Genomic DNA, 15,466 nt, shown 5'->3' on the forward strand with positions numbered 1-15,466 from the left:
CATGCGACTATTCACTAACTTGATCGTCGGAGGGGTCGGGCCGAGCTCTCCCGACCTGACCTATGTGCATGTGCGAAGACGGAGGCCTCACACTAAATGCCTAAGCGAGGAGCCCCCTCCCGGAGGAAACAGTGATCCCGTCCCGATCGGACCACCGCAATCGGCTACTTCAGTAGTCTCAAGGGTCATCCCAGGAAGATCCTCCATCATCCGGACCTATATTGTTAGGGCAACACATTAGATTTGCACCTATCCAATTGTCACCATAAATCCAATATCCAAAACATCTTTACAAGACCATAAATATTAAAATTCATGCCAGCATATGTGCATAAGACATGCCAATTAATGCGTAGAAACTTCCAAAGATCATATCTGGTCCACATCATAAATAATATATATATGAAATGGTGTAAAACAATGGTTGGTATTTCAACATCAATGAACGATATAATTAAGTCATTAAAGCTTGCACACTACACTCTTGTAACCATCTTTGGCAAGCCAATCTCCCTCGGCCTCGCGTCTGCGCCGCCAGAGCTGTCACAGCCTCAACTGCGCTTAGCAATGGCAGTCGAAGAGTCCCTCGAAATAGCTGCTGCTGCTTCCTGCGACGACGACGGCCACCAGAGAAGAACCGGTAATCTTAACCTTCCATTTCCTTTTTACCTGCTTCCGTAATCGAAATCCTTGTTTTCTGACCTCGATCCGACTATGGCGAGACGACTGGATCAGGGACGATATGGACCTGCGTCGCGCACATCATAACGGCCGTCATCGGCTCCGGCGTGCTCTCCCTCGCGTGGAGCACTGCCCAGCTGGGTTGGATCGCCGGCCCTGTGTCCATGCTCTGCTTCGCCATCGTCACCTTCGTCTCCGCCTTCCTCCTCTCGGACTGCTACAGGTCGCCCCACCCTGTCACAGGAACCAGAAACTACTCTTACATGGATGCTGTCAGAGTCACCCTAGGTAGTCTCCCATAGCCAAACTCCTTCCATGGAACCCAGTGTTCGACGATTTGCTCGTGGTGCAGGTGAGAAGCAGACATGGATTTGTGGGTTCCTGCAGTACTTTAGCATGTATGGAACTGGGATAGCGTACACTATCACTACTTCGATCAGCATGAGGTGCATCCACAGACACTGATACAGTATGATGAACTTGCAGTATGGCGGTAGTCTCAATCTGTTATGCTTTGATGTGTGTGTGTGTGTGTGCGCGCAGGGCGATTCAGAGGTCAGACTGTTACCATAGAGAGGGACGCAGAGCTCCGTGCTCGTATGGAGATAGCTTCTACATGCTGATGTTTGGGGTTGTTCAGATAGTGGTCTCCCAGATTCCAGATTTCCATGACATGGCATGGCTCTCTGTTCTTGCAGCTATCATGTCCTTTGCCTACTCCTCCATTGGATTTGCTCTTGGCGTTGCAAAAGTGATTGGTATCGTGTGCTTCCATCTCACTAGCTGATCATTTCATGAGTGATCTGTTTTGCTCTGAGAACAAATTCTAGATCATAGAATCAAACATTTGCATTGTGATTAGACATAGCCAAAATAAAATCAGATATTTATTTATTTATTTACTTTTTTTGTGTGCCAAAAACAGATGGACAAGACGGATTTTGACTCAAAGACGATATTTCTAGAATGATGTTTCAAAATGTAATCTAGAAGATATATCGCTAACAAATTAATATAATGTAAAAATTTTAGGATGAGGTTACAAACCCAAACTTCAGGTAAGTCAATCAGATACACCATCATTATACTAATATTTTTCAGGCAGAAAAAAAGTCACTAAAACCAAACAAAGACTATCTAATTTGTTATCAAACACTAGGGAAAGGAACCAAGATTCATTTCTATTCATAACATGAATGAACTCTGATGTCATGCATTGAGAAAAAAGAGCTCCATTGTTCATGTCATATATCTGAGTAATTACAGGCCACTATGCATTTCACCAGTCCTAATTAGCAGAAAAAACAAAACATAGTTTTTATCACATCTCACAAGCAAAAGATTCAGTGCATAGTGATTCATCCACATGCTTGCTAATCCTTGTCTACTGATAACTGTGATTTCTGTATGATGTGGTCTACAGGAAATGGAACAATAAAGGGGGGAGTTGGAGGCATCCACATGAGATCCAGGGCACAGAAAGTCTGGCGAGTTTCTGAAGCACTGGGAGACATAGCATTTGCCTACCCATACTCCTTGATTCTCTTAGAAATAGAGGTGACAACACATCTCTAACTTGATCATGCGGTTCTTGTTTGCTGAGTCATTGTGCCATTGTATCAAACACTTTTGAACTTGAGAGAACTGAAGCCAATTCATCATGTTCAAAGGACACACTGAGGTCACCACCACCAGAGAACCAGACGATGAAGAAAGCTTCAATGATCTCCATCTTCATCACCACCTTCTTCTACCTCTGCTGCGGGTGCTTCGGCTATGCTGCCTTCGGAGATGGCACGCCGGGAAACCTCTTGACGGGGTTCGGCTTCTACGAACCATACTGGCTTATCGATTTCGCCAACGCTTGTATTGTCCTCCATCTAGTGGGAGGCTATCAGGTGAATCCTTCTACTTGCCTCTCTATGCTTGCAATAATGATAACATCTGACAGTGAAGTTTCTGGATTTGATTTGTTAGGTCTACAGCCAGCCAGTGTTTTCCTTTGCAGACAGATGGGTTGCAGGGAAGTTTCCTAACAGCAGATTTGTCAACGAGTTCTACATGATCCAGTTGCCATTCTTACCACCATACAGATTGAATCTATTCAGGCTGTGCTTTAGAACAGCTTATGTCGCAACTACCACAGGGCTTGCCATGGTCTTTCCCTACTTCAACCAGGTCCTGGGAGTGTTGGGATCCCTCAACTTCTGGCCCCTGGCCATCTACTTCCCCGTGGAGATGTACTTTGCACAGAAGAAGATAGGACGTTGGACAAAGAAATGGATGGTTCTAAGGGTCTTCAGTGCTGGATGCTTGCTCGTGAGCTTGCTTGCTTTGATTGGATCAGTTGAAGGGCTTGTGAGTGAGAAGCTGGGATGAGTTCATTGTCCCTCCAAGTGAAAGATAGGATTGATGATATAAATGATGCCTTGCAAGTGAAATCTATATTTTTCTCATCAACTGACTCTCTTTTTCTTTCTTTGCACTTCTCCTACCTAAGAAGAGATGGATAACTTTCAAACTAGGTTTTCTCAGATTAAGTTCATGGAATGACACATAACTTTTTTTTAGTCTGATGCAAACATGAACAGTGAGGTGTACTTCAAAATGGATTTTTTTCTCAGATAACTTGAGATTCATTGCTGCAATAAGTGCAATAGGATGGCTCTTATGGGGTAGACGGAGGGAGAGAAGAGATGATTGCAATAGGATGGTCTTATTTCATTAGAACACAACGATGTTGGTAAAATCCTTATACTTTACACACTCCTAATAGTAACTAAAACTAAAAAAAACCTTTTTGGAATCTAAGATCAACTTCTTTAATCTAATTGTTCTCAAGCAATTCTCTTCCAAGTAGCAAAGACTACTGCAATGCCATCTAATGTGTAACTAAAGTGTTCAAAGAAGACAAAATTTGAATGCATACCTGTGGTAGACGATTGGTCTTACTAAGAACTTGTTTTCTTCAACAACTGTTTCATGTTCTAACCAATCTCCCTGCACGCACATCCTAATAGATATGGAGACGCATACCTCGGTTTTCTTCCTCTCATCCTACTAGGGTTAGGACTCGGAAAACAGGGAGAGGCGGCAGCGTGGGGTTAGGAGACGGCACCTGGGACAGGGCTGGGGTTGGGGATCTTGGAGAGAGTCTGCGGCTCATAATGGAAGGAGTTGCTGCGGATCCCGGTGGGTAAAGCTATCACTGGAGGCGACAGCTAGGGTTTGGAGGAGGCCGGGCGTTGGTCCATCTTGCGCTTGGACGGGGAGGATAGTGTTAACGGAGTAGAGGGGGGCAAAATTGGCATTTGACGCAAGAAATTACATAGAGAGCAATATTTTCAATCTCTACCCACTGAATTACCTCTTTGATAATTGGAAGACGAGTGGGCCCCAACTAAGCTACGAAACGCTACTAAACCCACTGTGTATGAACTCGCCCTATCCCCGCTTCGGTTTTCCAAATCCGAAATGACGACGGCGAGACAATCTGAAGCCTTTCTCCGTTGCTTTGCCGCTCGCCTCGCCGCCCGATCCATAGCGACCTCCGCCGCCCGCCTCCAGAGCGTCGGGTGGTTCGACAAGATCAAGGGCGTCTTCACCGGGAAACCCTCCTCCGACTCCAAGCCTTTCTCCCTCACCGGTTAGGAACAAAGGCAACGTTTTTGTTCCTGATCCCTCTTCTTTCCCGTGTTAGATTGTGTTGGTTGATTTTATTTCTGTAGATTTCGCTGATAAATTGGACAAGGCGAGGAGACTGCGCTCGTTCAAGAAGTTCGACGTGGGTCGCTGTAGCGCGGCCACCGTTTCTGACGGTTTTAAGAAGCACTCTGCCATCCTGCAGTACCTTGCGGCCATCGACCCTTTCGGAGAGGTTTGATTTGGTCGCTTATGGTGGTGTCTTTCGTTTTCCTTTTTTCGTGCACCAGTTTCCGAATGAAGAATAATTCTGTGGATATTCCTTTCCTTGTTCTATGATGATTTTGAGTCACGGAAGTTGAGGACTTGTGGATTTTGAAGTAAGAAAAGCTCTGCAGGTTCCAGTAAGATAGATAGTGGTCATACTTGAAGGCATTAGCTCAAAGTTTAATGTAGTGTTTTGTGGTGAGTGAGGTTGAACAATTTTATGCACAACAGTCTAGATTTTTTTCTTAGTGTAATATGTTTGTCAAATTGATTATCTTCCAATCTGATAGAAACATTTCAGAGATGAATAGTTTCAGTACTATACCAAAATGTGGTGCATGAAGGTTTTTGGTTTTTGTGTTCTTAGGAAATAATTATTACAACTTTTTTTAATGTTCGAAATGTCATATTTTTATCTACCTTGAAGAGCTCTGGTGTGCTGAAGTTTTGTGCTATCGATTAGTGATTGGATGATGCTGGCCAAATTATTGTCATTATAATTCTTTGGTGAATTACTTTTGTTCAAGTTCTGGAGTAGGCTGCTTTATAACATACATGAGGTTGGCATGGTTAGGATTCTACAAAGAGCAACCTAACCTGGCATTTTAAGCAATTTCAGGATGCACTGACATCTACCCCATTGTGACAGGACTATGAGTTCAAAGCTTGACCAAAACATTTAAAAAATTTGATTACAGGCTAAGATAGTGAGTTTGAAACCTATAACAAAATGGTTTCCTATATAAAGGGAAACCTTGTGGAGTGAATCACATTATTACAAGGTTTTTGTGGCACAGTTGGCCGTTTCCACATGTATGGCCACAACATATTACAAATGCATCTACCTTGATGATTCATCACTAACATGGCATGCTTTGTAGGTGATAGTTACAGAATAAACTAGCTAGCACCTTAATTTATGATAAAATATGGGTGATCATCTGAGTTTTAGTTCATGTGTATCCTTATCCTTTGCTTCTTGCTTTTCCACGTTGAGAATTTTGTTTCGATATTTTCATGCACATTCGTTATACCTAATATGTACTTATAAATTCTTGTTGCCGTCCAATTACTTCAAAGTCAATAATATGATGACAAGCAGTGCCCTTTTTTGTGGAAATTTGAGTTCAATTTATCAGTTTGGCATATGCAGCTTGATCTGATGCCTAAAAATTTTGCATGGCCTTACTTTTCATATGATGTTTGTTTTCTCCTGTAGAACCTCCAAAACAGCCACAAACAGGATGCAGCAAAGCACTGTAACTGTACAATAGCTGATGTTGAACATATATTAGCAAAGTTCCAATGGGCCATAGAAGCACAAAAGAAGTTGGATAAGTTAAAAGAAGAAGGGAAACCCATGCCAAAGACCTTTGGTGAGGTACATACCTTTGTACTGATTGGAATTTTATAAGAAGAGTTCCGTTAACCGACAGCTATCAGAATGATTTTGCATACAAAGAAGCAAAGACTTACTTTGCATGTATATGTTGTCCACTATGAGCCTAAGGTGCATCATGATATGATAATCAAAGATAGTTGCTGTCATATTTTGCGAAGTGAAGTTCATGCCCCTAATGTCTTTCTTTTTAAAGCAATAGCCAATATTTTGGTGAGATTTTGTGTTATTTTGTGAATTTTATTTCGTCATGAGACATATGTGAGTCACAATTGTGCGGGAAATAACTTAGATGCACGATCATATGCTTTTGATGTTCTGTGCCTTGTGTTGAGTTGACCTTGTAGGCTAGCACTCTTTAGACCAACTCAGGGTCCCCCATGTTTGCACAGTGCAAGCACCTGCTACTTTTATCAAGAAAAGGAAAAGACAAAAGATACTGTAAACTTCATCGCCTGCATTAAGTATTGTCACAGATAACATTGGCCTTGTGATTTCAATTCGGTGTCACTTGTGATTCTATCTTGATATCAAGTCTTGTTTCCACTTTTACTACATGAATTTAACTCACATTGCCATAACAGCATATGCAAAATCTGTTTACCCACCATGCTCAATCGTTGGTTCGGAATGAAAACTTCGATCTCCAGTTATCTAGATATGTCCAAACAAGATAAAGGCTAGTAGCATTTCTCTATTTTTATGTTAATTGCTATTATTATACTTATTTTATGTGTGACTACTATGGAGGTTTTTTGGTTTTATGACTTCGGTGAAAATATGAGCTAAATGTGCTAAGCTATAGTCATTGAAGATCTGATAGGAAATGTGTTTTAAAGAACTTTTTATTGAAATTTTTAGATCAGCATACATGGAATGATCATTCTAGGGACTTTCCTTAGTATATATTTTTATTGTTTCAAATGAAGTGGCATGATCTGTAAAATCTTAATCCATTGTTTTTATAGGTTCAAAAGCTAATGAGATCAACACCGTTGGATCTCGGGAGGTCTAATTTGGCGAAGAGTGGGCAAATAAGTAGGAATGCTCTCTGCCCATGCGGATCTGGGAAAAGATACAAAAGGTCTGACTTTAGTATCTTCATTACTTTGTCCCAATACCTTAAACGCTTGACTGCATCCTGCACTATTTTCAATTTATTTGCTAAAACTGTAGCTTTAGGATCCAGATTAAGGTTAGTCAATATGATCATTTTTAATAACTACGAAATAGTTCAGAACAACCCTACAGTGGTAATTTGCAGGAAATATGCTGACGTTCCAGGCTTACTGCATGGAATTTAGCAGATAAAATATCATTTCATAAAAGAGAAATTCATTCTTATATATTTCCACCTCTTCTTTACTGCCCTACTCTTTTACGAGCATGATCTACATATGATAAGTTGTTATATCACAAACAACATGACCACAGTTTCCTTTTCATGCAATTATTTTATCTACATTAAGATTTCCACAAAAATTCATGTAGATGATCATAATCAATCCTGTCAACTGGAGGGAATCTCCCATGTTTCTTGAGTTAGTAGGAGTTAACTGCTCACTTCTTACTGAAGAATCAGCACTGATTGGCATGAGCACCTCACATACACAACATGAACAACTGTCGAGAGGAAAGAGTGAGACTCTGAAATAGGTTAATCTTTTTCATGATAGTGATATCTCTCTAAACTATCTCTTTCTTGTACATGAACATGAAGGTGCTGCGCAACAACCTAAAGTGGAAGCTTGGATATGGAGTTCCTTCCAATTTTATGTAGAACATAAACAGGTAAGTGGCAGCAGAAGCAATTTACCCTTTCTAAATCATAAAAACGTCAGTCTTGTGTTCTTTCTTTTCCATTTGGAATTCCAGGTTGTATAACTTGAAGTGATTGAAATCAGAAAGTTCTCTTCAAATCAAGTGAACGAAATTATCCTTTGTGCAGATTTTCAGAGCTGAACTTGTGTGAGTATGAGATCAAGGACTAAATCCTCAAGCAGCTTCAACTTCGAACTATTTCATCGGCCTATAAGCTCGTGTAAGAAGTTTGTTCCTCTCGTTCATGTAGCAAGTAAGGATATTAAATTTTATGTGGACATAGCGATCCATCCTTATGATAGCGACAAACAAGTAATTAGGTTCCGAAATTGACAGAATGTTATGGCATTATCAAAGCTCTCTTTCTTTAACCTCAGGGTTCAAGATCTTGCTATGGAGTGTAACTGCATGCATTTAAATTACATAAACTGTTATACTGGAAGTAAATAAAAAAAAACATTCCCATTAAAATTAATTTTGGAACAAGATAAAATTAATTTTAATTCTGGCTTTTATATGTTATGCTTGTCATGATTATCTATTTTGTCTCGATATCATTATAGGTCGTAGATATTGACAGAACCTATAAAAGATCCGAATCCACTCTTTGGTTGCCAAATGGATGATGGTTGACAATAATAGAGACTGGGGAAGTCATGCTTGGTGGATCCCATGACATGCAAGCGGAGTTGGATCACGCTTTCCCATCACCTCAGTCACGATCATGCCATCACATAAACGAGCAAAACCATGGAGGCCACGTCGCGTCACGACGTGGTGTGGCTCACCGTCCGTGTCCGTGGTCTCCGCCACGTCAATTCCATCGCAGTTGGTGGCCGACGTGGCGAACCGCGGTCCTTCCGAAACCCAAACCCATGGCTTACCCGTGATTAGGTTTAAGTGGTGGATTAAGAGACGGAATTAGATATCCGCTGACGTCACCTACCACCTGTCTCCCTCAACTCCCAACCACCCTTCTACCATAGTTAAGCAAAAGCATGCAAATTATTATTTGCCTCATAAAAAAATTAATTTCCAAAGGAAAAATAGTAATAATTTCCATTTCCTTGTATAAGAGAGCCCAAATAAAACTTCCATTATATTTATATATTATTAAGAGGAACGTTAATGAGTGGATTAATCGACTACGGGAGGTAGAGGGAGGGGTCGGCGTCCAACCAGTGGCTCTGATTCCAGTACGCCACAGGATCGACGGCGCTGGTGAGATCGAAGAGTGCAGAGTCCGCCGGTTCTGGCCAATCCAGCGCCGGGAGATCGCCGCCGCCTGGTCCGGGATCCAAGGGTACCGTCTGATCTATGAGCCCTGGCCTGATCACCTCCGCCGCCGCCGCTGCTGCTGCCTCCTCTTGTGGGTGCGACTGGTCCGGGAAGTTGAACGCTAGGATCGAGGCCGCATCCGTGAAGCTTACGGCCGCTGGATCTTGGAAGACGTCTGGCGCCGGGCACGGTGGGGGATCCACTGGTAGTGGTTCGAAGGGAGGGTTATTGTCGGAGATGGACATGTGGGAGGTGAGTAGGGTCGAGGTAGTGGCGGTGGTGACGGCCCTGAGGCTGGGGCTGTCGCTGCTGCATCGGGAGGCGGAGGAGGGGCGGCGGCGGCGGCGATGGTGGTGGTCTTCATCGGTCGCATCGGAGGACGGCCTGGACGAGGGTTTAGAGGAGGAGGAGGAGGAGGAGGAAGGGGGGCGCTTGGACTTGCGGCAGCCGCCGCCGATGGGGACGTTGCGGAGAACGCCGCCCATGGTCCAGTAACGGCGGCACGACTTGCAGAAGTGGCGGGGCTGCGAGTGGTTGTAGTTGTTGTAGTAGCAGAACTTGGTGTTAGCGGAGTTGCAACGCGGGCACTTCACCGCCTGCTGCTGCTGCTGCTGCCGCGCCACCTCCGCCGGGTAGCCCACGACGCGGCGGTGCTCAACCCCGCCACCGAAGATGCCGCCGGTCACCGGCTGGAAGTCCTGCATTTCCCGGAGCTCTTCTAGAAGATTCCCGAATCTTCTTCCGTGGGCAGGCGGGTGATGCCACCCGGGGATCTCCGCCGGGAGAGGAAAGCGAGGAAGGAGCTCTTCACTCCTCCCTGTGATCTCATCTTATACCATCACAGGCTCTCTCTCTCTCTCTCTCTCTCTCTCCTTTTTTTTTATCCGAATTTACCATCATACCCCCACGGCGATACCGAAATAAATTAATATTTTTCCTATATAAAAACATATTATATTGATTTTAAGACTCAGAAAAGCCCACTGACACCCAAATGAGTCCGACCCAAAGACCGCATGCATACTTATATCTGCACAGTATACAGTACACACACTACACACTACCGAACAAATAGTACAAGAGTTCGTCTCATTATTCCTTTCACGGGTTACTGCTACTGCTTGCTTGCTTTGCCACCACTAGACGACGTCGGGGGGGGGGGGGGGGGGGGGGGGGGGGGGAAGGGGAAGAAGAGGAAGAGACGTACGGCGGTGGCAGGGCGCATGCGGTCCGTCCGATCGCCGTCGTCGTTCTTCATTTTGTCGGCCATGTCTCTCTCTCTCTCTCTCTCTCTCTCTCTCTCTCTCTCTGCTGTGCCCCTTCCGCTGCTTCTTCTCTGAGTGCCTCGCTTGCCTCGGCTTTGTGGTGGCCCCCTTGGAGAATGATTGCGCGTCAGTGGGTAGATGGCTCCTTCTCGTACGGCCACCCACAGCAAGACAGGGCTGAAGGCAGAGGAGGACAGTGAATGTCCCACCACATCCACCACCACCGGAGTGGGCCGCTCACCTTCCTCCGTGCATGAATCATACCAAGCTTACTAAATTGATGTCTGGGATGACCGAATCAGTCCCATTGAATTCAAGCAATAATTTTTATAATGAATTTAAATATTTCTTTCAATTATCTATTTTGGATTGATGTCATGTTATTGATGGGGACTCAGAATTGTTAGTGATAATGCTAAATTAGAAGTAATATTATTTTTTTATATAGTTTTAAGCTTTTGTATTGTTGATTACCCAACTAAAAATATTTATCAATCTCAATGTCTATAGACTATCTTTGGTGGTGTTAGAAAATGATTGAAAGAAGTGATAGACTCATCACCTTTAATTTCTGTTCATTAATCTCTTCCACAACCTCACTTATCATAAATCCATAAGCCTTACATAGTAATATTAAGATTTCTAATTCTTCTAAGACCCTTAAAATCAAATAGTTTCAAATATGAGATTTTATAGAATGCATCCATAAAATTTGACTATATTAGAAATCTGAACTCCAATAAATTAGTTGGCCAAAATACAAAAGTCAACAACACATGAAATAATTATGGAAGGAAAAAATAGAAAAAAAAATGATCCAGGCCGGAATTAATTGATAACTAGGTTGGGGATCACAACACTATTATCTTTGTCACAAACATCAATTGTTTGTCATTGTCACATTCATTTCTTTAGTGGAGACTAATTACATGTTACTATCTATACTTAGATCCTTATAGTTCTGAAAATAAAAAAATAATCTTTTTTTTTAATGTCATCGGCTGCAATGATAAAGAATAATATAACACATAATACCACATGTTGAATCGACGTGATAGTGATAGACAAAAAGATAATTTTAACGTCCTTTTCGTTTCAACGATTTTACCGGTAAAATAATAGTTTCAACATTCCACGTATTGATCGACAACACAACTGATGATGTAAGGATAAATGAGATTATTTATTTTTATTTTTAAAATTATAAAGATTCTAATATAAACTTTTTAAGTATATAAATTATGATTTTATTAGGATCAAAATATAAATAATAATATGTAAACCCCGAGAAATCTGATGAGACAAGCCATTGTCAATTGATACATCAGATCAAGTACATAGATAGAGAGGGGGGGGGGGGCGGGGGGGGACAACGGGTTGCACTGTTGAAGAGGTATGGGGAGTTGTCATGCCGCATGGGGCAGCACATGGGACGGTGGAGAACTTGAGAGGTGGAAGGAAGGCTGTCGAAGAGAGAGCCGTCTTTGAAAAGGGTAGGCAGTGGCGAAGAACACAATCGGCAGTGTGTGCCTTCTGCATGTCCATTTCACAGAGGTCCTCCATTTCCACCACCACCACCACCTGTCATGGTGGTGATCCCAGAGTAGCTCATGCCATTGTCCTCCCTCCGGTTGTTGCTGAGCTGCAGACTTTGGTGGATGTCTCCTTCACCCTTACATCCTCACCTCTCCCACTCCATGTTTCATGCTGTAGTATGTTGAGCATGAGAAATCATAGGAGGACATCAAGGAGGCTTAGCTTCTTATATTAGACAGCCAAAAACCAATTTGATCGAGTAGGTTGTCTCTTTAGCAGAAGGGTGAAATGGTTCCTTTGGGGGATCATTCCTAGATCTACTCATAATTTTCTCATGTTTCATATCTCATTTTGCAAGATATTATGTGAGCAGAATGGAGATATTGATGTGTATGAGATGAGAAAGATGAATTAAAAATAGTCTTGTATTTCTGAAGATTAAAATATTGAGTTTGATTTACAACCTAATAAGCTTAGCTTTTTAACATATAACATCTTTTAACATATTTAAAAATATAGTATTGTACTAAACTTTAGCAATAGTTTTCTACCTGATAAATCGTAATAGCGTCAGAAGAACGGTCCTGACATTTAGTTTAATATAGTATTGTACTAAACTTTAACATATTTTTAAATCGTAACATATTTAAAAATATAGTAATATAGTTTTTAAATCGTAACATATTTAAAAATATAGTAATATAGTAACATATTTAAAAATATAGTACTAAACTATAGTAATATAGTTTTTAAATCGTAACATATTTAAAAATATAATATTGTACTAAACTTTAACATATTTAAAAATATAGTATTGTATTAAACTTTAGGAATTATTCGTCCATCACATCAATGATGATAAAATATGATTTATCATAATAGCGTCAGAAGAAGCGTCCTGACATTTAGTTTCATATTGATTGAGGAGTATGAGAACTCATGTGGGTACATAAGTTCGTTAGATCATCTTTATCCTCAAAAATATATTTTGAAATTTACTGAATTCGAAAGGGTAAAATCATGTGGGTGCACCATCACTAAAAATGGATAATTTCTCGTGAGCCCATCGCATCAATGACTACAAAATGTGACTTATTAATTACTCATGTTCATTATTATTTAATTGATAACACAACCAACAACAGCTCCTCCATCAACAGTTCATGTGCCATGCAACACACTTCCAGATCTGCTTGTGAATCATGTACTCATGTTTCAGATCTGATATTTGTGAATCATGTGCAGCCACACCACTCAGCTCTGATGAGAGTGACACAAGAAAGTGATACACAACAATCCCTTTCTTCTGCAAGCAGAACACATGTACAAATGGCTGCAACTGCCCTCTGGGTCATATCCCATGCCTTCATTTCAGAGGTACAGTGGGAGCACTGACTCAAGTTGGGATTGCAGTCACCATTAGGATGACACAAGTCCAGTGATAGGGTCCAGACTCATCCAGGATGTCAGCCAAATGCATCATCCAAAACAATGCTTTTGCATGTGATTGTTCCTTGAGGATCAATTCACAGCCATGGGGTTCTCATGTCTCCCTGTCAGTCCATGAATCATGACAGCAATGAGTTGTTCCTTTCACCTTCTACTGGGGATAAAACCTGATGTTGAAATAGCAGCAGTGGAGGGACCATGGAAACAACTCAATGATTTACTAAATTAAGCTTTTGATCAGTAAAATTTAGGCTCAATGTTTCTGTCTCTTTTGTTGTTCATCCTATCAGCTGGGGAGGCTTTTCACACATTGTATGTTTGTGAATGATCATGTACCTTTTCCTGTTCTATATATATATATATATATATATATATATATATGGAATTTTTCCAATACAAAATCCTTTTCCAGTATGACTGAAACCAAAATAATTGTGACCTGTTTTCCTTTGGTTTTCCTTTTTCATTTCTCCTCTTCTTTTCTTAACTGTAGATATGTGTGTCCTATTCCAAATTCCACACCTTGAGCCTGATCTGATCAATCTGGGCAGTAGATGAGTTCTTCTCATTTTGGAAGCTTATGAAACAATGAACAGCTTCAAGCACACATGAAATGACTAGCTTTCTTTCATTTGGTAACACACCTCACAATCAGAAACATAATTCTAGTCTGCAAGTTTTAATGGATTAGCATACTGCTGGCACTGGTAACTGTGGAAACATCTCAATATCTCCAATGTTCATCTCCTGAGCAAGAAATTGCAGCTGAAACATTCCTCCTCAAACTTATGTCTGAATGATTCTTCATAAAGACAGAGTGTGATCTAAATATAATTCTGAACTATAATTATACTGCTGTTGGTGTAGATATTGAAGTTTTAGAGTAGGTTATGCATTTTAAGGACTGGGCCAAGAGTGGCTCAGCTGATGATTATTCAAGCCCAGTCTGATCTCCAAATTATTCAAGCATTCAAATAGGAGTAAAATGATGTAGAACAGTGTAGCTTCATGGATGGGTTTTGCAGGAACTTGTGTAAGATGTGATAAGCCGATAAGAGATTACAATGTGCAAAATTAGTGACAGCAGCACAAAAATAAGTTTACTAGCAGCCTCTGAGTTGACTAAAATGGATTGCAATTTTCTTGTTGACTTGTTTTTTTTATAATGTCAGTAGCCCTTATTTTTAGAGATTGACTTATAGTTCCCTCAATCATGAGATAAAGTCAACATTTCACTCATGGATCCCCAATTAATTAAGTGCTTCAGTGGAATGGGTGATTTAATAGGTCATAAATCATGAGTCTCATGACCTGCAAACCACAATGAACAATTTTTCCTGTGACAGCAGAAGTGCAATTTATAAGGAATTCTCACCCTAATAAATCTTGAAACCATCATTTGCAGTGAACTATGAACTTTCTGATCACTTCACAGGAAACAAATTAAGAGTTGAATGCAGGCTCAAACTATCAGATGGAGTGACAGTGATAAAAAGATTTCAAGCATTCAAAGTGATGTTTCAGTGAGATTATGGTTTCAGCAGATCCACCAAAGAAAAGAAATCAGTATGATCACTTCACAGGAGAAAAGAAATCAGTCTGAACAATTTTGCCTGTAACAGCAGAAGTGCAATTTACAAGGAATTCTCACCCTAATAAATCTTGAAACCATCAGTTGCAGTGAACTATGAACATTCTGATCACTTCACAGGAAACAAACTAAGAGTTGAATACAGGTTCAACACTTAATCAAAGTGATGTTTCAGTGAGATTATGGTTTCAGCAGATCCACCAAAGAAACGAAATCAGTCATTTAATCCTTGTAAATATGTATATGGTACAAATGGAAATCTCAATGCCATATTGTCCAGTCAGATTAGCTCATAAAGGAGATTTCAATGCCACTCTACATTGAGATTTCTCTTCCAAACTCTTAAGCATTCATAATCCATATATATACATTACTTTCTGTTGATTAGTTTCAGCTGAGAACTAAAGATTAGCACCTGAAACTTTCTCTCTCTCTCACTCACTCACTTGATCTTGAACTATAGAATCTGAAGCTGTAGAGTTGATCCTTTGAAGATATCTGCCATGAGAGGGAAAGAAATTATATTTCATATAATTT

At 40.9% G+C, this 15,466-nt stretch overlaps 3 protein-coding genes and 1 long non-coding RNA gene across 4 annotated transcripts; 2 read left to right on the forward strand and 2 right to left on the reverse strand.

Annotated features, from left to right (window-relative positions):
* Positions 1 to 372: 372 nt before the first annotated feature.
* Positions 373 to 3,747, reverse strand: LOC135638324 (uncharacterized). The gene is made up of 2 exons (XR_010496584.1): positions 3,611 to 3,747; positions 373 to 1,507 (listed from the first exon to the last, which is right to left on the reverse strand). It is a non-coding gene; the product is annotated as an uncharacterized LOC135638324 (long non-coding RNA).
* On the forward strand, positions 406 to 3,141 carry LOC103985381 (probable amino acid permease 7). Its single transcript, XM_009403054.3, has 7 exons — positions 406 to 640; positions 736 to 969; positions 1,034 to 1,127; positions 1,225 to 1,439; positions 2,105 to 2,238; positions 2,352 to 2,579; positions 2,659 to 3,141. The coding sequence occupies exons 1-7, from the start codon at positions 421 to 423 to the stop codon at positions 3,058 to 3,060; spliced, it is 1,527 nt and encodes a 508-aa protein (XP_009401329.2). The 5' UTR covers positions 406 to 420; the 3' UTR covers positions 3,061 to 3,141.
* Positions 3,748 to 3,919: 172 nt separating the features above from the next.
* Positions 3,920 to 8,181, forward strand: LOC135638323 (uncharacterized). Its single transcript, XM_065151413.1, has 6 exons — positions 3,920 to 4,327; positions 4,410 to 4,558; positions 5,810 to 5,971; positions 6,958 to 7,073; positions 7,710 to 7,780; positions 7,938 to 8,181. The coding sequence occupies exons 1-5, from the start codon at positions 4,156 to 4,158 to the stop codon at positions 7,726 to 7,728; spliced, it is 618 nt and encodes a 205-aa protein (XP_065007485.1). The 5' UTR covers positions 3,920 to 4,155; the 3' UTR covers positions 7,729 to 7,780; positions 7,938 to 8,181.
* A 713-nt stretch (positions 8,182 to 8,894) lies between these two features.
* LOC135638322 (dof zinc finger protein 4-like) lies at positions 8,895 to 10,073 on the reverse strand. Its single transcript, XM_065151412.1, has one exon. It carries the CDS (start codon positions 9,790 to 9,792, stop codon positions 8,956 to 8,958), a length of 837 nt encoding a protein of 278 aa, XP_065007484.1. The 5' UTR covers positions 9,793 to 10,073; the 3' UTR covers positions 8,895 to 8,955.
* Between the last annotated feature and the right edge of the window lie 5,393 nt (positions 10,074 to 15,466).

Source organism: Musa acuminata, chromosome BXJ3-5 (assembly GCF_036884655.1).
Source record: "Musa acuminata AAA Group cultivar baxijiao chromosome BXJ3-5, Cavendish_Baxijiao_AAA, whole genome shotgun sequence".
Classification (NCBI taxonomy): Eukaryota; Viridiplantae; Streptophyta; class Magnoliopsida; order Zingiberales; family Musaceae; genus Musa; species Musa acuminata.

Bases quoted from the DNA above. Each gene is read 5' to 3' on its own strand.
- LOC103985381 (XM_009403054.3), top strand. From the start codon at position 421: ATGGTTGGTATTTCAACATCAATGAACGATATAATTAAGTCATTAAAG. The intron at 641-735 runs GTAATCTTAACC...CGACTGGATCAG, and splicing joins CGGCCACCAGAGAAGAACCG to GGACGATATGGACCTGCGTC. The intron at 1,440-2,104 runs GTATCGTGTGCT...TGTGGTCTACAG, and splicing joins TGGCGTTGCAAAAGTGATTG to GAAATGGAACAATAAAGGGG.
- LOC135638323 (XM_065151413.1), top strand. From the start codon at position 4,156: ATGACGACGGCGAGACAATCTGAAGCCTTTCTCCGTTGCTTTGCCGCT. The intron at 4,328-4,409 runs GTTAGGAACAAA...TTATTTCTGTAG, and splicing joins CAAGCCTTTCTCCCTCACCG to ATTTCGCTGATAAATTGGAC. The intron at 5,972-6,957 runs GTACATACCTTT...TTGTTTTTATAG, and splicing joins TGCCAAAGACCTTTGGTGAG to GTTCAAAAGCTAATGAGATC.
- LOC135638322 (XM_065151412.1), bottom strand. From the start codon at position 9,792: ATGCAGGACTTCCAGCCGGTGACCGGCGGCATCTTCGGTGGCGGGGTT.